Source organism: Sipha flava, unplaced genomic scaffold (genome assembly GCF_003268045.1).
Source record: "Sipha flava isolate LNK unplaced genomic scaffold, YSA_version1 315_pilon_pilon, whole genome shotgun sequence".
In the NCBI taxonomy this organism is placed as follows: Eukaryota; Metazoa; Arthropoda; class Insecta; order Hemiptera; family Aphididae; genus Sipha; species Sipha flava.
In genome coordinates, this window is record NW_020272995.1 from 428148 (window position 1) to 453936 (window position 25789).

General features: G+C 33.3%; 1 protein-coding gene across 1 annotated transcript; it reads right to left on the reverse strand.

Annotated features, from left to right (window-relative positions):
- Positions 1-836: 836 nt before the first annotated feature.
- LOC112686574 (tubulin alpha-1C chain) lies at positions 837-24548 on the reverse strand. The gene is made up of 4 exons (XM_025558927.1): positions 24352-24548; positions 15391-15613; positions 13852-14393; positions 837-1927 (listed from the first exon to the last, which is right to left on the reverse strand). Exons 1-4 carry the CDS (start codon positions 24352-24354, stop codon positions 1349-1351), a joined length of 1347 nt encoding a protein of 448 aa, XP_025414712.1. The 5' UTR covers positions 24355-24548; the 3' UTR covers positions 837-1348.
- Positions 24549-25789: the final 1241 nt, after the last annotated feature.

The window sequence follows — 25789 nt, forward strand, 5'->3', positions numbered from 1 at the left end:
TAATTTCGTAATTTTATCTTACAACAATACGTTGGCAGGCAGTTCGTATTCGGTAGTTCGGTAATTACTAATTAGAATACTGCAAGCACATGTTTGCGTATAATATTTTATTCCATTGTATACCAATACACATTTATATTTTGTCAAAATATATTTATAAATAATTATTGTCCAATTAGCGAATGTACTTCAAGACCATAATTTAGGACTTGTATACCTATAGCTTATAGAAATAATAATTCACGTAAACAATACGTGTATGTACTCTGTGTCGTCTGTGCATCAGATTAAAAATTGGAAAATACGAAAATAGAAAAAAGCGATTTTCGTGAAAAACGACTTTAAATAAAAAATATCGCGCGAATATATTCAATACTACAACGTGTTAGATGTAAGATCCAATATACACTTAACGGCAATGTGGTATATATATATATATATAATTCTAATAGTAATTTATTTTTTATTAAATACAAATAAAGGTATATCTACTCATTGTTTGTGTATTTTTTTTTATTTTTTTTAATTGAAAAAGTAACCAATTGCTTTAAAAAAAAATGTACAAGCCAAACAAAGAAATTAAAATTAATTGGATATTATTAATAGGAGCTAACTAAAACAATACATAAGAAAGATGTACGGTGCAATTTTTTTCGTCGTGTCAACGACCTGCCTATTTTTGTGTATATATATATATCAACTTTTATTTAATACATAGTTATTTCTTATTATTATTATTTCTTTACTTTTATATTTATTTTTTTAACCAATTAAGTCGTTATATTCTAATATAAAAGTGGATTATCAATTACAAAATTACATAGTTCGTAATATAAGAATAAATAAATATGTATTATTATATACCTACGTTAATATACTTCACAAAAAGAAAATTAATAAATAAAAAAGTGTTGGAGTACATGTACTGCAGCAGTGTTAGTATATGATATATGTCGACGCGGGCACGTTTTTTAATATTAGACGCAGATCGTGGGATCGATTGGATTAGAATCATATATTGTAATAAATATTTGATTTTCGATATGAAAAACATTATACATCGAAACAGAGTCATTTCGACGACGAACCCGTTGGCGGAATGATCGTACAACGTGGGCGGGTTGGACTTACGCGTACACAGAAAAGGTATCCGATCCGTAAGAAAATGCACTTATAAGGTGTACGCGCGAACACTCTGTACAATATAAATTCGCGTTGACATTGATCATCGTACGAACGACACACGAGGTCGAAAACGTCTGTATCCGACGAGATCGGTGACCGGGTCGTGGCCGCCGTTGTCGTCGCGACCGCCATGCCGCTGAAATGACTCTGATGGTGGTGGTGGTTAGTACTCGTCTCCTTCGTCGCCGTCCGCCGAGTCGGTGGCCACCTCCTCGTAGTCCTTCTCGAGAGCGGCCAGGTCCTCGCGCGCCTCGCTGAACTCGCCTTCTTCCATGCCCTCGCCCACGTACCAGTGAACGAACGCCCGTTTCGCGTACATCAGATCAAACTTGTGGTCGAGCCGGGCCCAGGCCTCCGCGATGGCCGTCGTGTTGGACAGCATGCACACGGCCCGTTGCACCTTGGCCAGGTCACCGCCTGGCACTACAGTGGGCGGCTGGTAGTTGATGCCCACCTTGAACCCCGTCGGGCACCAGTCCACGAACTGTATGGTCCGCTTGGTCTTGATGGTGGCGATGGCCGCGTTCACGTCCTTCGGCACCACGTCGCCCCTATACAGCATGCAGCAGGCCATGTACTTACCGTGCCGCGGGTCACACTTCACCATCTGGTTGGCCGGCTCGAAGCACGCGTTCGTGATCTCGGCCACGGTCATCTGCTCGTGGTATGCCTTCTCGGCCGATATCACTGGCGCGTAAGTGGCCAGCGGGAAATGGATCCTCGGGTACGGTACCAGGTTCGTCTACGAACGACAAACATCATTTGTAAGTTTCACCGCAAATGCAGAAGGGAGCAATCGTATTCCCGAGTGCGAGGACGGGACATGTCAGCAAATAAGATTGGTAGACATTTTTTATGCGGATTTGAATACATTTTTTTACGCGGAGTCAAATACATTTTTTTACGCAGCTCAGATTAAACAGACGAGCAAATCTATATGTTTTAGTAAATATAGCACGTTTACAGTAGGATCAAATAGTTTCGGGTTATAGGTTGTTTAGAAAAGACTGTGATAAAACAGAAGCATGCTGACCCTGAATTCAGAGTTTTATTTCTAAAAATACCAAAAATAAATAAAAAGCCTGACAAACTTTTTCTTTTAATTCATATTACATTATACTTATTATTATATTTTTCTATTCAGTCTCAAACATTTTTATTTATTTTTGAAACACAATTTTAAGCATTTTATATATATCGTATAAAGAAATAAATAAATAAATAAATAAATGATTTGCCTTAAGTGTTGTTAAATTTGAAATGTATGACGGTTTCAATTAAAAATTCATTCATTAAAAATATAATAATACTTTAGGTCAAGCATTAATTGATTTATTTATTTAGTTCTTAACTTCTATGTATAAACTATTTATGATATATATTAATGTAATAACGATTTAACGTACCTATTAACGGAATTAAAAAGTATTGTCAGTTCGTGTTTGCCTACCGTCTGAACAACATGCACACAAACCGTCCTAGCTTATCGTTTCTTAGCTCCCGATAGCGCAGTTAAGCTCATTAGCACAATCAGCATATGGGTAATATGAATATATTTATACATAGTAACACATACATAGCCAATTAAGAAACCAAAACGATTATCACTCAACACACACAATGGGCGATACGCCGCCCATAACAATTATGCAACCACACACCCAAAACATTTTCGAACAATCCAAAAATCAAAATACACAACAAACTCTCACTATTAAAGATAAACTATCATACTTGCATCATCTTTAAAATCATTCAACAATACTCTGATCAATACAAACTCAAATCAACCCACCAACTCGTCGCATAACAGCCAAGCTAACAATACAGACAGCTCAAAACCTAAAAGCTTTGCAGAAACGACTGCACACCAAAATACCCCAAAAATGAACCAAGCCATTGTTCTAATAATAATTGACGATATAAACAATAAGAATACCTTACAGCAATTAGAAAATTTACTTCACCATTAAACATCATCGCAGTTTCTAGAATCTCAAACGACCGTTTTTACGTATTCTTAAACAGCCAAAAAACCGCCGATGAACTAGTGAAAACCACCCAAATATTAAAATAAATGATAAAACAATTCCTATAAGAAAACTTATTAATCCATCAAAAAAAATTATATTATCTAATGTATACCCAATTATTCCGGACCAAGTAATTTTCAATGCCTTACACGAAATAAAAATAAGAACCACATCCCAAATTACACACTTAAAATCCAATCTATCTACGGACCAATTTTCTCACATTACCAGCTTCCGCAGAAAACTATATATAAACCCAGAAGACTTCCCACACCTACCCAGTTCGATTACAGTTACACAAGAAAACACTATCTTCCGTATTTATCAGATGATACACCCACATGTTAAACATGTAAACTAAAAGGACATATCTCGTCATCATGCAAAAGTAATCCAATCAACAGCGAAAATGTCACAACTGAACCAGTTCCTGTCCAAAACAACATTTATTATGAAGATAATTCCAACAAAAACAATAATACTAATAATAAAAATACAGAAAACAATTATACAAAAGAACAAAAAAATTTACCATTTAACATTGACCGATCAAAAAAACAACACCCGATCAAAATAAAAGACCTCTATCTAACTCCTCAACCCCATTCACATCACCTACAACACAACCTCACCAATCACGTTCACTAATCGATAAAACTTTCGAAAACGACAATATTATTACAATCACATCTACAATCAAAAAAAATAAAAAACCCAAAATTAGGTCAAGAGCAACGAAAGCATCGACACACAATTAGAACCTTGTTCCCACCTTTTCGAACACCCCAACAAATTACCCATCAACTTTAATTTATTTAAGTATATAATCGAAAATTCTTCAAATAAAAAAGTGAACCTAAATGACCTTTGGAATCAAATTGGCACTGATATCGAAAGTTTACATAAATCCATAGAAACAATACGTCCTCATCTTAAAGATCAACGAATCAAAACCAAAATGACAAAATTATCAAACTTGCTATTTCAAATAATGCCTCCCCCTGAATAAAAAATCTAAAACAGACAATTTTTCCTTAAAAAACAACACAAACCAATACATTTAAAATGCATTCGTCAAATTTCAACATATTTATTTATTTATTTATTAATTAATTTACGGAATTAATGATCCTTATTTAGTACAGTACACAATAATAATTTGGTAAAATAAGATAGCTAACATATACAAGGGGCGATGGCCTAAAATACAGCAGAATTACAGGTACAGTAAATATAAAATAAAATAATTAGGACACAAGTAAAATTACATTCAATAAATGTACAAAAATAACACAATTTAAGGTAAACTGAGAAAGGAGGGGTCCTCGTTAGCCAACCGCATCATGCGGTCAATTGGTTTGTTTTTACCGTAATTGGTACAGTGGAGAGGTACAGTAAAAGGAACTCGAGACCTTGTGGCCCGATGTGGAACTTTAAAGTTTACTTGGACGAGCAGTGAAGGGGCATTTAATGAACCATCGATTAACTTTTTTAAAAAGACCAGATTAGCTTTAACGCGCCTATCTGCTAAAGATGTAAGGCTAAGTGCGCGCAATACTGGAGTATAGTCATGCGGAGGATGGACAATTTTTAGCATGTAAGCTGCAGACGACAGAAAGCGCCTTTGTACTCGCTCTAAGTGGCAAGAATCAATTACCACAAATGGATCCCAGAGCACAGACGCATACTCTAGCATGCTTCGGTCTAAAGAGCAGTAGACAGTCTTGAGAGATCCAGACAGCTTGAACTCATTCATGGTGCGCATTACGAAGCCAAGCGATTTGAGGGCTCGGCAGCAGATGGAGTCAATGTGAGGGCGGAAGTTCAGGTCGGCAGTGAAAAGAACGCCCAAGTCATTATTGCTTGTAACTCTATCAATCACTGAACCATTGATAGTGTAAGAATAATCGATTGCCAACCGGCGCCTGGTGAAGGACATAGCTTTGCATTTATTAGTATTAAATTGGAGGCCAAGAGTGCTAAACCATAAGCTAATGGAATCTAACTCATTCTGAAGGGCGAGACAGTCAGCTTCAGATTCGATTTTTCGGAAAAGTTTCAGGTCGTCAGCGAACATAAGGAATCTACAATTAGGAACAGCCTTCGTAATTCCATTTATAAATAACGAAAAAAGCAGGGGAGACAAGTGACCACCTTGGGGAACACCAGATGGAACAGGAACGACAGCAGATTTTGATCCAAGCACTTTAACCCACTGGACACGATCGGACAGGTATGATTTAAACCAGGACAAAATAGGTTCGCCAAAACCGGACTTATAGAGGATGTCAATTAGGATAGCGTGGTCGACACGGTCAAATGCTTTCACAAAATCAGTGAAAATCACGTCTACCTGGGAGCGATTTTCAAATGCCTCAAGGACAAAATTATTAAACACAATTAGGTTTGAAGTGGAAGAACGTCCAGGTCGGAAACCATATTGTTCGTCGACTAGTACAGAGTCAACCGAGGGCTGAATGGATTGCAGTACTAGGTGTTCGAAAAGCTTGGCAATATGACTTAGAATCGAGATGGGTCGATAATTCGTGACGTTAGATTTGTCACCAGATTTAAACACAGGGGTGACTGAGCTGATTTTAAGCATTGATGGAAAAATTCCATCATCCATTGAACGCCTGAAGAGTAACCATAAAGGAAAACAGAGGACAGATCTGATGTTATACAAAAAGGTCCCAGATAGACCATCAGGGCCAACGGAGTGTACATTTTTTAGTGCAGCTAACCCGTTCTCGACATCTTCGATACCAAAGATGCAGTCAGAAGGTAAAGTATGATACGCAAATGGAATAACAGGTAGGCTACTTGCTGAGGAAGGCACATATACTGAGTTAAAGTAAGATGAGAAAAGACTGGAGATGGATTCAGGACCAGTGGCACTTAGATCATTGAGGTGGACAGAGTTGGGAATACCATTGTTAGATCTACGCTTACGTACAAAGTCCCAGAATAAACGAGGATTAACATTAAGCATGTTTTCAGTGTTATCCAAAAATGTTTTATAGCATTTTTTATAATAATACTTATACTGAGCGCGCAGGTTAGAGAACTTATTGTAGTCAACAGGATTACGTGATGCTTTGTATTTAGCGTGCATTTCTTTCTTGGCAAAAACAATGTTCTTTAGATTTTTAGAGAACCAAGATGGAAATTTAGAAGGTTTGAAAACAATTAAGGGTACAAAACTTGTAACACAGTAATGTAATGCATCGTACAATGCACACGTAGCAGAATCAATATCGGTTGTTGTTAAGGTTTCTAACCAGTTAAACGATGATAAGAAGACACTAATACGAGGATAACAGGCTTTACGAAAATTAAAATATTTATGACAACTATCAATAGAAGGTAAGTCATCTACAAAAGTAAGAATAATATCTAAGGCTGGGTGGTAAGGATCACAAGGGACCACCCCAGTAACGGATTTCTCTATATTGATCCGAGAATCATTGGAAAAAACTAGATCAAGGAAATTACCATTAGAGTTGGGTATGAGATTTAGTTGGAAAAAATTATTATATGCCAAAACGTCAGGAACACAGTGGATTGCAGGGCCAGAGGAAGAATAAATTAAGCCAAAATTGTCATTAGACCAGGATAGGTCAGGAAGGTTAAAATCACCAAAGAAAATAAATACGGAACCAGGATTAGCGTTGATAATATATTGAACAGCAGACATAAAGGACTCATATACCGGGATAGGGCTATTAGGAGGAATGTATACGGAACAAACAATATAAGCAGTATTATTTACATAAAATTTAACGAATAAATATTCAACATTGTTAATGAGTGCAGGTAACAAGTTATGGACCACATCGTTACGAATGGCAACGAGAACTCCTCCTCCTCTACTAAAACTACTGGATTGACTACTTCTATCACACCTAAATACAACATAGTTGTGTAAACCTAATTCCGTGTCTTGGAAGCTATTAGTAAGCCACGTTTCAGTTAAACAAATGAAAATATAATTAAACACAGCAACATTACATTTAAAAAGTCTAAGTTTGGTTCTTAGACCTCTACAGTTTTGATAGTAGCCCATGGGTAGCTTCACTCCTTGGCTGATAAGTTTTTCGGGGTGCTTCACAACACCAGATCTGGAAGTGGGTGGAGCGTACGCCACACTAAGAGGAGGACAGGTAGACGAACATGAAGATATCAGTTTTTTGGAGTTGCGTCTTGAATCATCTCAGGAGCAAGACGACCCCAAAAACGTTTGACCATTACACCATCGGGCCAGAATGCAGGATCGAGGACAATATCCAGCTTCTCAGCAGGCAGACGAATATGGAACGAAGAGTATGATGGGTGCCTTGTAACCATTTTGCTGATGGTCACGTCTGAGTAACCATTGAACAATTCAGATTCTAGCAGGGCAGTTGTAACACTTGGATCAAGCCTCGAGACAAAAATATCAACATGCTTACGCACAGGCACTGATAACAGCTTGGAAGATGAGTTCTTTAAAGAACCAACAATGAATTTAGATTTTACAGACGAAGATTGACTGGCAGTCAATAGGTTTGTGGGTTGAGCAGAACGGGGACCCGTAACCGAGTTCGGGTGTACAACAACTGGCAGTTTAATGAGTTGAGTATTTGATTTGGGAATTTGGGCATTAGGTGCCGCATTGAGGTGGTTGAGCTTATCATGTAGCTTAGCGTTACTAAGAGCTACGGATTTTAGCTCCACGACCACGGATTGGAGAATATTAGCAATATTTATTGAGTTTCCATGCGAAGGCGATACAGGATCAGAAGAAGAATCTTTTAAAAACTTTGACAAGTCGTCACTCAGCTTCACACCAGCGGGCAGAGTCTGCGCCACTATATAGTCAACGAGCATGCTTTTAGTCCATTTGTTTAACTCGGAAGAAAGAAGATCATTGTTTTGAGTCATTTTGCGTTTTCGACTAACTGGTGAAAACGTGCGGATAAACAAAGGACAAAATAAGGCGCCTTAGCAAAAATAAATAGGCCAAATAATTTGCACCCGGTGTAATAACAAAGATAGGCGGCGACCTTGGCACGTGCCGAATTCGAATTACGAGATAGCCTCCACGGGTCGACGCTGCTTATCGATGTCGATAAGAATTCAACCGTAATTAGGTGATAGTATAAACTTATAATAAATTATTACCTTTCAACAATGCGCACAAATTAATTAAAAATTGACTGAAAGTAAAAAATTAAGAATAAATAGCAAACAGACTGACTCGAAAGCGACACCAGTCGAAGCACGCACTTTTCCGGATTTAGTGAACTAATAAACGTAAAAAACGGGTAACTAGTTTCGAAGGAAACTTAAAAACGGGCACAGAGCGTTGATTGTCAATACATCAGTACAATCATATTACAATGGAACCTCAATGGTTTCTATAAAAAATCTAGCGAATTAGAATTAATCATTCAAAAACAATCGCAAAATATTATATGTATTCAAGAATCTAATTTCAACGACAAATCGATCGGTAAAATTCCAAAGTCTAACACCTATTATAAAAACCGCACTAACGCTCTTCGATCCAGCGGTGGCGTTGCCACGTTCGTCTTTGATAATTTCTACAGTACCTACTCAAATTAACCTAATAATTAATATCGAAGCAATTGCGATAACAATACACGAAAAGAAATAATTACTATTTGTAACATATATTTACCAAACCAACTTGATTTCAATGAAAACGATCTAAACAAAATAATCAAACAACTCCCTACTCCTTATATTATCACAGGCGATTTTAATAGCCATAATGGTGATCAATATTAACCGATTCAAGAGATAAAATAATCGAAAAAAAATTTAAACGATGACAACATTACATTATTAAACACGGGCGAATATACTCGACTAAACCCACACAACGGCAATTTCTCCGCCATAGATTTATCTTTCTCAAATACTGCTCTAGCACAACGACTTCTTTGGTCTGTGGACACCGAAATACACAGCAGCGATCACTATTCAATCAACATCTCAATAATTCCAAGAATACACGACAACAATAATATCGCTTTATCTAGATGGAACTTAAAAAACCCCAATTGGCAAAAATTCACAGATACATTACACAATGAAATCGAAACACAATTTACATTAGACATCAATGACCCACCTGATAAACTCATTGAAAAATTTAATAAATTAATCACAATTACAGCAGAAAAAATAATAAAAAAATGTCACAACAATAATAAACCAAAAGTTCCCTGGTGGAATGAAAACATTTGAATTGCAATAAAGGAAAAAAATAGCGTATTTAATAAATATAAAAAAACCAAACAATTAAACGACTTCATCCAATTCAAAAAACTTAGAGTGAGAACTAAATATCTCATAAAAACAAATAATGCTAACTCGTGGAAGGAGTTCACATCCAATTTAAACACAAAAATAGAACCTTCTAGCGTCTGGAACAAAATAAAATCGCTAAAAGGACTTAAACGAAATCATCAAATAAATATTCTAAACTCCGAAACATACAACATAGTAGAACCACAGCTAGCCGCGGACCTTTTCGGCGAATTTTTCCAAAATAATAGCAGCAATAACAATTACATGCCATCATTTATACAAACTAAAATAACAACCGAAAATATTTCCATATCCTCCAATGTTGATCCCAATAACATACATCAAATACAGCTTAATGAAGAAATCATTATGAATTAAATAAATAATGCGTTAGCAAAATGCAAGAGCAAAAGTTCAGGTCCTGACGGGATCCCCTACTCTTTTCTTCACCACTTACCCCCAAACGGCAAACAACTATTACTCCACATATTCAACGTAATATGGAAAAAAACACTTTCCCCTAAAGCTGGAGAAACAGTATAATAATACCAATCCTAAAACCTAAAAAAAATAAATTTCAAGAGTCGACGGGTACAGACCTATATCCTTACTGAACAATATGTGCAAAATAATCGAAAAAACTATAAATACTAGACTTACATGGTACTTAAAAAAAATAGACTATCTAGATAAATTCCAAAATGGGTTCCACCTAAACAAATCAACTACAAACAGTCTCGAATACGTTCAAACAGAAATTAATAAAGCGTTTAATGAAAACCAATCAATGTGCCTAGTTAGCCTTGATATAGAAAAAGCATATGACACCACCTGGAAACATAGAATAATAACTAAATTAAGTTCAGTATTATGCTCTAGCAACCTACTAAACTTCAATTTTTTTAAAAACTAGAACATTTCATGTCAAAGTAAATATTACCCTATCAAACACTTTTACTCAGCAAAATGGAATACCACAGGGATCTAGTATTTCGACCACACTATTTTTAATTGCTATAAATGACATCAGTAAATGTATACCAAACCCTGTAAAACATACCCTATTCGCAGATGACTTCAACATCTTCTTAAGAAGCAAACAAACACAAACAATACAGAACATGCTTCAGTCAACAATTAACAATATCTCAAAATGGGCAAATCAAACCGGTTTCAAATTCTCTCCAAATAAATCTTAAAGCATTTGTTTCACAAAAAAAAGAAATATACAACCCCCAACACTACAAATCAACGGATCTACAATTCCCAACAAAAATACCATCAAAATATTAGGAATTATATTCGACAAAAAACTCAATTGGAAAACACATATTAAACATTTAAAAAAAAAACATCAATAAGATCCAATGTTTTAAAAGTTTTATCACACACAACTTGGGGTTCACAAACTCAAATACTCATACAGATATATAATTCACTTATAAGATCTAAAATAGATTACGGATCAGAAATATACTCCTCAGCTAAAAATCAAATTCTAAAAATTATTGACCCAGTTCACAACTCAAATTTACGACTATCTATAGGAGAATTCAAATCTAGCCTAACCGAAAGCATACACATAGTATCTAATAAGGCTCCACTCTGGATACATCGAATAAAAACTTCCCTCACTTATGCTGCAAAATTAACTAAAAACAATCAAGAAGACATAATACCTAAACACATTAAAGTGATAACAAAATCAAATCAACTAAACCTATCAAACATAATTAAACATAAAATTATTCAATCACCTCCTTGGCACAATAACATCAACATAATTTCCGAACTTAATAAATTCTAAAAAAAATGAAACAGATCCTATAATTTTTCTTAATATTTTTAAAGACATAAAAAACAATTTGATCGGCGAAGACATCTACACAGATGCCTCAAAAAGCGAAAATGGGGTAGGCCTTGCAGACATTACTAAAAATACAAATATATGTTACAAATTATCTAATCAAATTTCAAAACATACAGCCGAAGCATTAGCCATTATAACAGCCCTCAACTATATTAAAACAAATCCCATACTAAAATATAACATTTTCACAGATTCATTAAGCATCATACAGAGTATACAAAATAATTTCCAACCCAACGACATTTCTACAATAATAATAAACAAAATACAGTTATTAAAACAAGCCAACAAAATTATTAACATAATATGGATACCAGGACACTACAATATACATGGTAACGAAGAAGTAAATCGACACGCAAAAAACGCAGCAACAGCAACAGAAACACCTAATTTCAATTTAATAACTTTTTCTGACATAAAAAAATTCATAGCTATAATAACTCCTGGCAAAACCATTGGTCAAAACAATCAACAAAATTAAATATGATAAAACAAAATATTGAACCTTGGCCTCAAATCCACACCTCGAGAAAAATAAACTCAATAATTAACCGATTGAGAATAGGACACACTCGACTAACTCATGGTTATTTAATAGACAACAAATAACTAACATTATGCTCCTCATGCAATGAAAAACTATAAATTAAACATATAATAACAGAATGCCGCTCATACCTCATCGAAAAAATCAAATATAATATCCCTTCAAACTTGTACGAAACAATAGGACCATATATCTCCTCTCCGACAACTTCATTCTCTTCCTCAAGAACACTGGACTGGACAAATAAATATAAAATAAAATAAAATAAACAATACTTTTTCATAACACAACCTTTTTAATATGTAAATAATCTAACAATCATTTCTCTGAAATTTAAAAAAAAAAAAATGTAACTAATGGCCATAGCTACCAAAGTTGTAATTTCGATCAATAAAAAAAAAAAAAAAAAAGTATTATGTTATAAGAGAGATTAAATAGCTTTTAACTACAGAGCAAAAAATAGCTATACGTTTAAATCCTTGGCATTATTGATGATTTCAAAAACTCAACTGAACACATAAGTTAATATACACTATTTAAATATAATAATGAAACCATTTCAATAAGTGTTATATATTTAATTTTTTTTTTCGTAATTTATTTTAAATTTTAACCATGAAGACATTTATAACAATAAACAAATGGCTAATGGCTATTCAGTCATTCTTTTTAAGGAAAACATTTAAATTTTAAATGAAACAGTTTTGTATATACATATTTGTGTGTATATTTTTACCAGTAGTTTGAATGCTTAAAAGAACTTTCAATAGGGAGGCAGCCTTTTGCATAACCTGAAGAAGAGGTCTGTGCCTGCATTTGGTTTAATGTACCAAATCGATTAAGCCCATCGGACGACGAACACACAAATTAACAGCACGTTATATATTTAGTAATTAATGCACCCGTCATATACAAATGTAAGTACGAACCGTGCATGACTCGGAAGAAGTGTGGAATGAACATCATCATGTAACTAATTGTAGTTACTTTAAACCTTATACGTTACATATAACAATCTAATAATTATAACCAGTGATATAGTCCTAAAAAATGTTACGGATAGACGCCTGAATCATTGTAAAAATATTTATACACAATATTGTGAACGTTAACGAATGGTTTAAAAATAGATCTGTGTACAAACGGTTTCTGTACAAGTCAAGATTAGAGATATTACTATCTACAAGTACAAGTAAACCACGGACTTTTAAGATATTTTCTTAGCCAGTGAAGTAAAAAAAATCACGCTCTTTTTTTTTTTATTCATTGGCTATCAAAATGTAATACATACTATTTACTGGGTAATGTTAATATGTCTTGTTCGTGGTCCGCGTATCTGCGTACCATGATTTTCGTTGAGGGTACACGCATAATTATAAAATTAGAAGGTGCGTACACGCCGTATATACCCTCCACTGCATCACTGATTAAAACAGTGTACGAATCCAGTACCCAGTGGCGGATCGAAGATTTTCTTTTGGGGGTGTTTTGAAAAATGTTTTTTCTTGGGATATTTTTTAAAATATTGCAGTCAGTGATTGATAATGAATTAAGATAATAGTAAGTAATATAATACATTAAATTAGATCTAAGACGACTACTAATTTATTTTATGAATAAAAATACAAATTGTATATTTTCCCTCATACTTAAAAAAAAAGAAATCTTTTTCTTAATTCATAAAATTATTGATTTTTAATATATATTTTTCCTGATTTTTGTGGGGGGGAGGGCTTAACCCTCAAACGCCCCCGTGGATTCACTACTACTACTACCCATTAAACCGAATATCGCTAGTGTCTTTAAAAATATATAAAATATAATTATAATACTATTATATATAAATACATAATATTTGTAAATTGTAAAAAATATATTATATAATGTTATTTTACTTGGAATTCGGTCAGGTCGACGTTCAACGCGCCGTCGAATCTCAACGATGCTGTGATGGAAGACACGATTTGACCGATCAACCGATTCAGGTTGGTGTACGTAGGCCTCTCGATGTCCAAATTCCGGCGGCATATGTCGTAAATGGCCTCGTTGTCTACCATGAACGAACAGTCCGAGTGTTCGAGCGTGGTGTGCGTGGTCAATATGGAGTTGTACGGCTCGACCACGGCCGTGGACACCTGCGGTGCCGGGTAAATGGAAAACTCCAGCTTACTCTTCTTACCGTAGTCCACGCTCAGCCGTTCCATGAGCAGTGACGTGAAACCGGAACCGGTGCCACCGCCGAACGAGTGGAACACCAGGAAGCCCTGCAGACCAGTGCACTGGTCCGACAGCTTTCGGATCCGATCCAGCACGATGTCCACGATTTCCTTGCCGATGGTGTAGTGGCCCCGGGCGTAATTGTTGGCCGCGTCCTCTTTGCCGGTGATCAACTGTTCGGGATGGAACAGTTGCCTGTAAGTGCCGGTACGCACTTCATCTGCAACAGAATAATAAATTTGATGTTAAGTCTATAATGGGTGAATAAACGCTTCGTAAAAGTATGCGTATGGAGTGTGACGCTATACGGCTGCAAAACATGGATACCAAATAAGGCAGAACAACGAATCGTGGAAAGCTTTAAAATGTGATTTCGGGGAAGGATGCTGCGAGTGAGTTGCATAGAATATCGTACTAATGAACGTAGAATGATACTCAAAACACCGTATAAGTGAGACGATGGAACATGATTGGTCACGAAAACGAACAAGTTCATAGAACAATAGTAGGTGATTGATTATATAGTAATAGAAAATCGAAGGTGAAAGAGATCGAAGGCGTCAGAGAACTTCATTCGTCAAACAAATTATTTACGATGCTAGACTATTAAGCTACTCAGAACTGAAGGAGTTAGCTGGAAACAGGGAAAAGTGAAAACGTATATCCTTCTGAATAAACAACCATAAGATTGAATACGAGAATAGAAGTCCATAATAATTATTACTCTACTAAAAACCTGACTAACAGTCAATAGAGAATCTATAGGACAAAAAACCCAAAATATCACCCAGTTATGGGGTTTGCCAATTAGTATGAAATTTGCTCGTTGTAATCATATTACCAAAATACGTACCATATGTTAATTATAAATGATATGTTCTAAGCAGATACGTGTTTTTATTTATTTATGATACATTAAATCTTTAAGATTATTTACAGTGAAAATATTATGTCCTGAAAGGATATATTTCATGAAATGAAAGAAAAATTTCCTAGAGTCTTAGGTTAGAGGGGTTTCATCTGATTACACTTATGATATTTGATAGTGTAACGGTTTACGAAATTTAAATCAAACTACTTCCGAAAACTAAGAATTGAGAGCGATTTTGTAATCCATCCATCTTTGTCATATATGTTCCTAATTCGAAAAATACTAATGCATAGAATATATAATATTTTAGACTATGATCTCGGTACTTAATCATATTATAATTTACCGACAACTGTGGGCTCCAAGTCAACGAACACGGCCCTTGGGACATGTTTTCCAGCTCCGGTCTCGCTAAAAAATGTGTTGAAGCTATCATCACCACCGCCAATAGTTTTGTCCGACGGCATTTGTCCGTCAGGCTGAATGCCATGTTCCAAACAGTATAGCTCCCAACACGCATTGCCGATCTGCACACCTGCTTGGCCAATGTGTACGGATATACATTCACGCTAAAAATTAAAAAAAAATTAGTTACGTTAACTTATCGTGGTCACAATTAACGCGAAACGAATGAAGTTTGATCGGTATTCATAGTTAACAGAAAAATACCCATCCCCTGTATTACTTACATCTCTTTTGTTTTGATGAATCTCGACATTATTTACGCTTTATATTAGTTAATACTATCAGTCAGAGGGGTTTTATCGATTTGACACGCGAATTAGTAATTTATACACTGTCATTTGTATAGTCACGATGACAAATGTCAAATATTTATATTTTGGACCAAGAATATCTGATTATCACCCGCACATTATACATAAATGAATAAAGTATTTAAATACTAAATGCATAAGATTTTCTATTTATTTTTTCCATTCACTCTATCCGACGCTTGGTTTTTGTATCCTGAACGTTTGTTTTTTTTTTTTTTGTTTTTAAGGTTCCTATCCCTGTGCTTACCTAACCAACAACCTGCAGAGCTGGTTACCATTTCAACCAATTAGGGCTAGAGGAGAGAGACCTATACCGCTTCATTTAAGTTAAGCCAGTTCAGAACTCGGAGTCCAGATTCGTCATACCCATCACAATATATTAGTGTTCTCCTGAGTGGAACACAAGATCTTCTATATAAATATTAAACAGTATATATATGTATAGCTTTTTTTCTCTTTGTTTAGGAAGAGGGCTCAGACTATAATAACGTATTACAATTATATATTAATTACTGTTTGTACACCACTTTTTTTATTGCACTCGCTGTATTCATTCTCAATACGAAATCGAGCTTACAATATTATCGCAAAATACCTAATTCATAACAATTTTTCTATTTACGTTTTAAAATTTACTTACTAACACGGCTCCAAGTTCAAAAATGGTCTAAGTTTAAATTGTAAAATTTAAATAAATAAGTTACTGTTTTTATTATAACTTGAAAGTTATAAAATAGATACATTATAATGAATACGTAGGTATTCAATTGTTAATAGATAAAAGTATAATATTATATTAAATAATAATTATATAAATAACAAAATAAACGGGCAATGTTGATGAAAAGCATTGGCAGGTATCAAAATACGAAGTGCAATTCATCCGTAAAATCAATAAATTGGAAAATAATTAAACAAAGTCATTGATCACTTCCTACAATGGCACCGCCACACATCACTGCTATTGTGGTGTATGAAGTGTGCTAGATCTACAATATCAGTTCTGCAGAAGTGCGAAAGAAATAAAAAATGAAAATCTTATTGTTTTTACTTATTTTCCTTCGTTATTTTCTATTCGGAGGATAATTTTTTTATTTTTTTTAATACATATATATATATATATATATATATATATATACACCACTTGATAATGACGGTGACAAGGCGTTGAACCATGTCCTCGAATTCGGTACATAAAGGTATATTGTACACGTCACTGGTCGGACTAGCGATCCGAAAACGCTTCGATGACAATCTAAGCAGTGACGGCACGACAGAGGATTTTAATCCAGTGGCCGTCTATTTTTAAAGGAGGACAAAAACAATGTGAATTGACGCCAGGACACAGGAAGCAGCCTCCGTCGTATAATATTGGCCGTATAACTGTATATAGATATATATATAGGTCGTCATTAACCGGACGGGAGCGGCGGCTGCGTCGGCGAAATTAGGTACGTATATTTTGTGTCGGATACGATAGAAAAAAAAACAAAAAAAAATAATAATAATAATAACAATGATAAAAAAAGAAATTACGATAGAAATAACTAATGGAAACAATTATTGTTATTACTGCAATGGGTTTTCGTCGGATGGATGCCAACGCGCACGCTCGCACACCGGACGAAGACATCGTTGGGCTAGGCGGATAATTGGAAGTACTTGTGTAAAAACACAAGACTGTACGGCGGCAATAGATACGACAATATTACCACGATAGTGGTGTAAAATATTATTTTATTTTTATTGCGTTACAACTACTATAATGCGGTGTACATATAGTCGTAATGATTAACACGAGACCGCCCCCGATTAGATCATTTACTTCTGAACTCTTTGAATTATAATAATGATGAAGGCGGCGTTGAATAAATTTCAGCATATGCCCGAGCTGCTGAATATGTATACTATGCGTATACTCGGTATGTAACAATGATGATGTTACGTATCTTATACCATATATTCTGTAAAGTTAAGCGACTCCTACGCGCTCCGGCCAGGACGCCGTCAAAAGCATACGTATCATTACACACCGAATTCACCCAAATCGACGGAAACGATCAAGTAAATAAATTCATATGTTAATTCCATGGTGTACAACATTAAACTACAATGACTGGCTTTTGTATATCAGCTATTGTTACTTATTTTTGTTGCTTTCGAGTTTTCAATAATTCCGACTAACATTTACCAATCATAAAAAATATGATTTATTCTACGGTATAATATTGGTTTATTTATTTATTCGGCACACTTTGGAGCGTAAAATAAATTAAATATATCTATTTAATACATTTATTAGATGAAAAACCGAGATATTGTCTTATAATTGCTTAAATCTACTAGTGTTATCGTTAAATATATATTCTATTATTACCTGTTAAATTATTATTTTTCTATATTTCTTTATACTATGTTTGTATACCTGTACTATTTAATAATTTGTTACCTGTTTATTACCACAAAATGTATTCACTAATACATTACATTATTTATGCCATACGAATAAATAAACAAATAAAATATATTTATACATTTTTTATTTATTTACATTTGTATATTCTATATGATTAAACATAAAAGAAAAATATTGATTACGTTTGTGTGTGATTTTATTATATAATAACTATGGACATATTCTATTGATAAGTTTTAATAACTTGCATGCATTAAAAATAATTAATTATAACTAGATAAAAACGTAAAATTAAAAAAGCGAATTTTGACTTATTAAAAGTATATAATATAACTCATTAAATCAATAAATCGAATGACTTTCCTAAATTTTAACTACAACAACGATGATTTATTGTTTGTAAATTTTGAAAAAATGTATTTATTAGGTACTGTAAGTGAAAATTCATTCAGGCACACCGAATACAGTAAAACCATTTATAACAACATCGAAAGGACCAGTAAAAAATAGTTTACTATAATAATACACAACAAAAATATCATTAGTTTCTTATTACAATGTTAAAATTTATAAATTTAAGTATGTTAAAGTAATTTAATTTAAATTATATAGATTATTTTCATATACATTTTTTTTATTTTTTAATGTTTGTTCTGTAAGATTTAAAAATTTTAAATAATTAACATACTTTCTAGTTTATTTTAATTTACATTGCATATTAGATGTGTTATTATTTAGTTACTATTGCTATTATAATCCAGATATTTAAAATATATTCTGTCATACATTCAGATATTATAGTTTATAGTATTATATTTTTTCTATGATCAAAATAACTTAATAATAATAATGATATAGGTACAATATTATAAATTATGATCGTATAAAATTATTCACAGTTTCTCTAATTAACACCTGAATTGTATAGAAATATATTATATACTTCAACTTTTAAATATGGCTTATATCTAACTCACTTTTAATATAAAAAATTATTTCATTGTGTCATTATAATATGTAATTCCAAAAGTTGCCTTAATTAATTTACTTCATATAATATTATTATTATTTTTAAATATTTCTTTTTTTAGTTTTGTTTTAGTTTATATTATTTAAAATTCCTTTTTTATAGTTATTGTTATTCATTTAAATCTTTTTTAAACGCCATAGTTATAGTAACATAATTTGTATACATAGAGTAGAACAGTATTTAATAATGTAGAATAAATATTAATTGGAATACAACTACAAAGTTAACGTTTAAATTATGTTATTTATCTATTTGCCAGCATATTATGGATTTAAAATTTCAAAGTTGTAATAAAATATATTCTACTTTGACAACAATTTTAATATTTATGTATAATACTATAATACAATATAGCATAATGTATATATTATGTTTAAAATATATTTACGTACAATGTACTATAAGACATAAGTATGTAAGTTATTTTAAACACTTCATTGTTCACAATACACTGTCCGACTGATCCACATAAAATTCTCGCATTTCCGCCGTCATGATTTTATATTTTATATTCAGCAAATCTCTTCTATACAACATGTATGACAATATGCAACAGAGGTTCTTAAACCATTGTACTTTTAATTTCACTAAGTATGTACGATACAATATATACATATAAAATTATCACATGTATTAAAACTCCTGTTGAAACCCAATATGTTTTTATAACATAATCCGTGGTCGATAAAAAAAAAATTTCACACCCATTATGCCTTCATGTGTCTTATTAAAGATGACTAAGCGTAAATTATATTTTTTTTCGCCAATTCCGTGTTTTATCTTCGTTTAACACATTTAAGTGTTATAAAATACATTTTGTCGGCTTAAATTTCATAAAAACATTTGATCGCTTATGACCGCTCTTATTAACAATAATTTAATCGGATATAGACACGCATGTTCGATTAATAATTTGAATTTTGAAGTCGGAATAGTTTTTATATGTTACCACTTTGTTGTATCGTAAAATCCATAATTTAAAATATTTAATAAAGTTACATAAGAAGGATATTTCAACCAAAGTTACCTTCGTAATGAAATATAATGTATAACATGTAATTATAAATCAATATATATCAAACATTTAAGTTGTTTTATGTAATTAAAATATTTTTTTATTTCTTAGGATGCGACAATAATCAACAAGGAAAAGAATTGGTGATCGACCGAAAATAATTATTTAAAAATTAAATTGATTATGAGGAATTCAAAACCATTTAGTCCAATGATACATGTTTAATGTACGAATACACAGATACTCAATATTGAATACTCTGATTGATAAACAGTTATTAATACTATTTTTCTATGATAATACGCTATTACATAATCGGTTAATGATAAGAGAGTGCATCAATTCTACATTAAAAAATGTATTTCTTTCTTATTTTTCTCGATATTCTTTTACAAGAAATCATAAAAATCATTTGTCAAACCTTAAGCATTAATACTTTATAAATTATACAGAAGAAATAACTCAATTCCATTGTGTAGTTAGTAACAAATAAATTTCAAATAAATAAAACTGTATAATTTCATTGATTTACTTAAAGGTCTACCTATAGTAGCCCAAAACCAAAGCTATCCAAAATCAAACATTCGTGAAATGTTGATATTCCCGAAAAATGAAATACATCATGATATTATAGTAATTTACAATACTTAAATCAATTTATTACGAAAACACTCGTTTGAGTAGTATTCACAGTGTATATAAGATTTACTTTTTGCAGCCGTAAGAAATAACTATGAAAACATAACTTATACGAGTATATTCATAGTTTAATAGCTAAGGTTTTGTCTGTGTATGAAATGCAATCGAAACTATAAGTGAATCGTACAATGAAAATTCCATTACAGCGTTACACCCATACCAAAAAAATAAAAAATAAAAAAAAATATAACGATTACATGTCATTTAAGTAACCACAACTGATGACTAAGGTATCACGCAAAGTGAGTTTTACTTTAATCCAATACTATTTTGATTATATACCAAGGTTTTTCTCTTTAAATTTAATTTACTCTATAATACCACAGTTTTGTATTATATACTCCAAACGAAAAAGATAAATATATTAAAGTATAGAATTTAATATTCTTAACTAATAAATCTTAAAAACGTATATCAATCTGTAAATGATTTTTTTTTTTTTAAAACTATCTGAATTATTTGGCTTCGGGAAATATCTTAATATTATAGATTATAAAAATTACACAAAGCCCTAACATAAACATTTAGTGAAAAACGCAAAATATTTGTATATTTGAATGTTATTCATTATTTTATTGATTTATACTGTATGCTAACTTACACATATCTTAATCGATGATTATTAATTAACATATTAAACAAAATCAAATATTTATTAGATAACCAACAAGTGAAAAATGTTATACATCTAGCCCATAACTGGTTCGGCCCTTAAAAATACGATTTACGAAAAATTCTTTCTTATTGCGAACTACTATTTAAAATTTCAAGTTCATACGTTTAGTGGTTTTTAAAAAAAAAGATCAATGATGGATTGGTATTTGGCTTTTATAATATGTATATATTTATATATAAAGATTTAATTTCACTTGGGAATGAAAAAACTTACACTTAATGATTAATAATTAATTTAGAAAGGAACAAAAAACATAGTAAAATTCAAACGATTGGAAATAAATTGATAATTTTCATGATTTTTAAGAATATTGTAATACATTTATATGGAATTAATTTTAATTGGTTTTAAGTATATATATAATTAAAATGTTGATTGGACTTTAATATAAAACTAATGAACTTTTTTAATTTTAAAAGCATGAATTGCTACAAAACCATTCTATTAGATCCGTGATGTTTATAGTTCATAATTTTACCGTATTTAATCATACTTAATCATACACAAAAGTGTACCCATCTATCAAAGAAATTCACATTGCCTAATATTGAAAACCTTCGCACCTATTAAATTTGTCATCAGACAATTCTCACTTTCTATGAGTATTGAGTTCTAAAATATTCAACTCTTACTAAAACTGTATTTTCAGAATATATAAAATCGTCTGTGTAACCAAAGCTAAATTAGAAAATGCCGTTTTTATAATTAATAAAATGAGAAATTATTTTAACAATAAATTCCTTTTATATTTTTAAAGAATCATAAATTAATATCAACATAACACTGATTACGTTATAAATCGGTAAAACTATACCTGAAAAACAGTTTTTTTTCATAATTTTTAAAATTTGTAAATTTTATTTCTTTATTATAACTTATAACTAATGGATTTTAATTTGAAATTGAAGAACTGTATATTGTGTGGATATACAATTAATGCGGGGTAAAACAATTGAAACATTGCATCGAATAGCATAATATTGGAATCAAACATAATATCGCGTGCGGCGTGTTGAGACTAGAGAGTAAATAGAGGAGTTACTACTCCTCGATTTTCCGTTGCTTAATAATTCCCGTTAACAGCAGAACTTTGTGTAGACACGAATATCAAAACGGTTAACCGCAAAACTAAATTCGGATCAATAAAAAACAAATAAATCGCGTAATTCTAATTAACATATCTAAAGAGACTTTCACTATTTTTGCTGTCGACTTTTTCCGGAAACCGTTTTCCTAATATTATAAAAGATGGCGTTTTTAAATCGAACCACGCGCGATACGTGTTTAAACGACAAACGGTATTTGTAACGATCAATTTTCCACCGCGCCGTCCTAACCGCAGAATATTTTCCGTCACTTCTGTTCCCACGGGTCGTCTATAATACGAACGTACAGAATACCGATTATACAGGCAGTATAGTACTCCTTTCTTATACGCATGCATACATTTAACGCGGTCCGACGGTATGCGCACGCCGTGTCCACCGCGATTATTAGCGATTTGTTACACACGGTCGCCGTGTACCCGTCGCCGTGCGCGACAAGCCGTCGACGTGACGTGTGCCGCGAATGACTTCAGAACGGCAACCGTTCGCCTGTGCGCGTTCCACACCGGGGTTCGTTCACTCGTGCGCGCGGAAAACGTGCAGCGCCCTGGGCATAGCGTATTTTTGACAATATTCACCGGGTGGCGCTTCGATAAAATTGTCCACCACCGTCTTAGTTCGTAGACGTGTTGTTCTTCTGCAGAGGCAGAAGCGGCTCGATCACGAGTTTTGCGGTTCGCTGAACTACCAAAAAGTTTGGGGTGAGTGTTATTTTAATAGGTGGACACTTGGTACTGGCGGCTGGCAGCGATAGGCAATATAAAATTGATGGTTTAATGGAAATCACGTAAATTTTTGTTCCTGATATGAATTTTTGGCAGGGTGGGTGGGTGGTATTAACTATTCTTGAACCACCAACTGAAAAATGTGAAACCGCCTATGTGCAGAGGAACGTACAGGGAAAATCAACTCCCACCACTACGGTCGTTATGAGAATGTGTTGGTTGGTGGCATGATCACCCATCACTGGGTAGCATTCAATCATCACTCGGGGGAGGGGGGGAACTATTGTCACGTACTTTGTACGTTAAAATATGCTCTGGCCCAAGGCGAAACGGAACGAACAAGAACGATCGTTCGGCACACGTTGTTCGGTCTGTTGTCGCCGCGCACTTTTTCGACGTCGACGGAAACGGAAACGAAAAACGAGTGAAAACCAAGAGATGTACCTGATGCGCTCTGAACGAATGCACGTATAAAATATTTAGTTCATCGCAGCTGACGGTGAACAGTAGTCGAATCGATTAGTGACGGTTTTGGTGTATAAAACGTATATACGTATATTATATTATATAAACGACCGACTTCCCGGGGAATGACAATTTTCCCAAATGGAAACCGAGCGGTTACAAAAAAAAAAAAAAAAACCAAGAAGAAATTCGTGACTAATGATGTCGATTGTATTCCGGAACGGAGACGACACGAAAGTGCAAAAATCCTCTTGGGAAAATTCCAAATACGAGAAAAATAATAACCAATTTTTTTTTATTTTTATTTTTTTATATCAAAGACAGACAGGTATAGCTATAAAGATGATTATGAATAGGAAAGAAAAAAAAAATGTTTTCAACAATTTAAAATCCACTTACCATTTTCAACCGTCGTCGATATCACACGGTGGCGCGAAATATGTTTACGTATTTTTTTCGACGACGAAAGATTCACCTTCTTCGGTTGATCCTATGAAAACATATATTAAATGTGTACAACGATGATTTGCGTCCACGAAGTCGTTTCGTGCAGACTTTACGGAACACACTGAGGTCTGAGACGTCACGCACACTGTGCTCGCGTTCTTATATAGGCTCGATCGCCGCCGCCGCCGCCGCCACCGCCGCGTACAGACGTCTTGGTCGGTTGCACCCGCGACAGCCCCTTCCGTCGCCATCAAACGCCGTCTTGTACTTAGAAAAAAAAAAAAGAGAAAATTAATAAAAAAAATAAGATTACGGTTCGGAGGTGTATATAAATTATGCACATAGGTACTTACTCGTATCAATATGCTGTATAGGATATAAAGACATCCTTTTATCCCCCGTTGTCTTACCTACGTATTATGCAAGATTATTTAACAGCCCGGTCCGTTGTATTTATTATACAGGATAACTCAGAAACGTACGGAACATCGATTTCACAGTATATTATTGTTTAACATTTAATACATTACATTGCAGACAATAATGTAATCATGAAATTATTAATGATATAACGTTGATGGTGGTATCGCACGTGTACTCAATTTGTGTCAATGTGTAGATTTGTGATTCCCACCAATTTTATCAGCTCAAATTTCCAATCATCCTTGCAACGGAATATTTAGGAACCGAATTTCTTAAATTTTAAAAATGATTTTTAATTACATGCGTGCGGCTATTAGGCTTGCCTAATTTATATATATATATATATATAAATTAGGCTTGCCTAATTTAAATATATATATAATTCGTTTAATAGCTCCATAAAGGTTAGATAATTATATTAAAATAAAAAAACTATCTATATAAAGATCTTCCCATAAAGTGTAAATACATCTACTCGCAGTTAACTACTAAACGTCATGGACCACTCTGTATAAATACGTACGTAGTGAACACACTAAACAATATAAATCGATTTGCCTGGCAATGTGTTGTATAATATATTTATATATATGTACGTACAACATCTCTTTTTCGATATAATTGCGGTAATTTACGGATGTAATTTGCTTAAACGTTTACACATTATAATACATACAGGACATAATAACACGTATACATTGTAAACATTTGCGTCGTCCCGCGGATGACCACAAATGGAATAGTGTCCGCGAACAATTTCCGTAGACAAGATACCAAATTTAGTATGTACTTTATATTTACATACTGTAATACAAATAACAATTTTTTCTACCACACGTTTTTCTTATTCGACGATAATAGTTTCGCTGGATCGTCCCATTTATCCCACGATTGACACATGTATAATGTGCGTTCAGGATGCCTCATTTATGCAGTGACGTTTACATGTATATGTAACAGATAAAAT

Coding starts and splice junctions, on each gene's coding strand:
- LOC112686574 (XM_025558927.1), bottom strand. Junction 14,394..15,390: donor CTTGGAGCCCACAGTTGTCG/GTAAATTATAAT, acceptor ATTCTGTTGCAG/ATGAAGTGCGTACCGGCACT. Junction 1,928..13,851: donor TCGACCTGACCGAATTCCAA/GTAAAATAACAT, acceptor TGTCGTTCGTAG/ACGAACCTGGTACCGTACCC.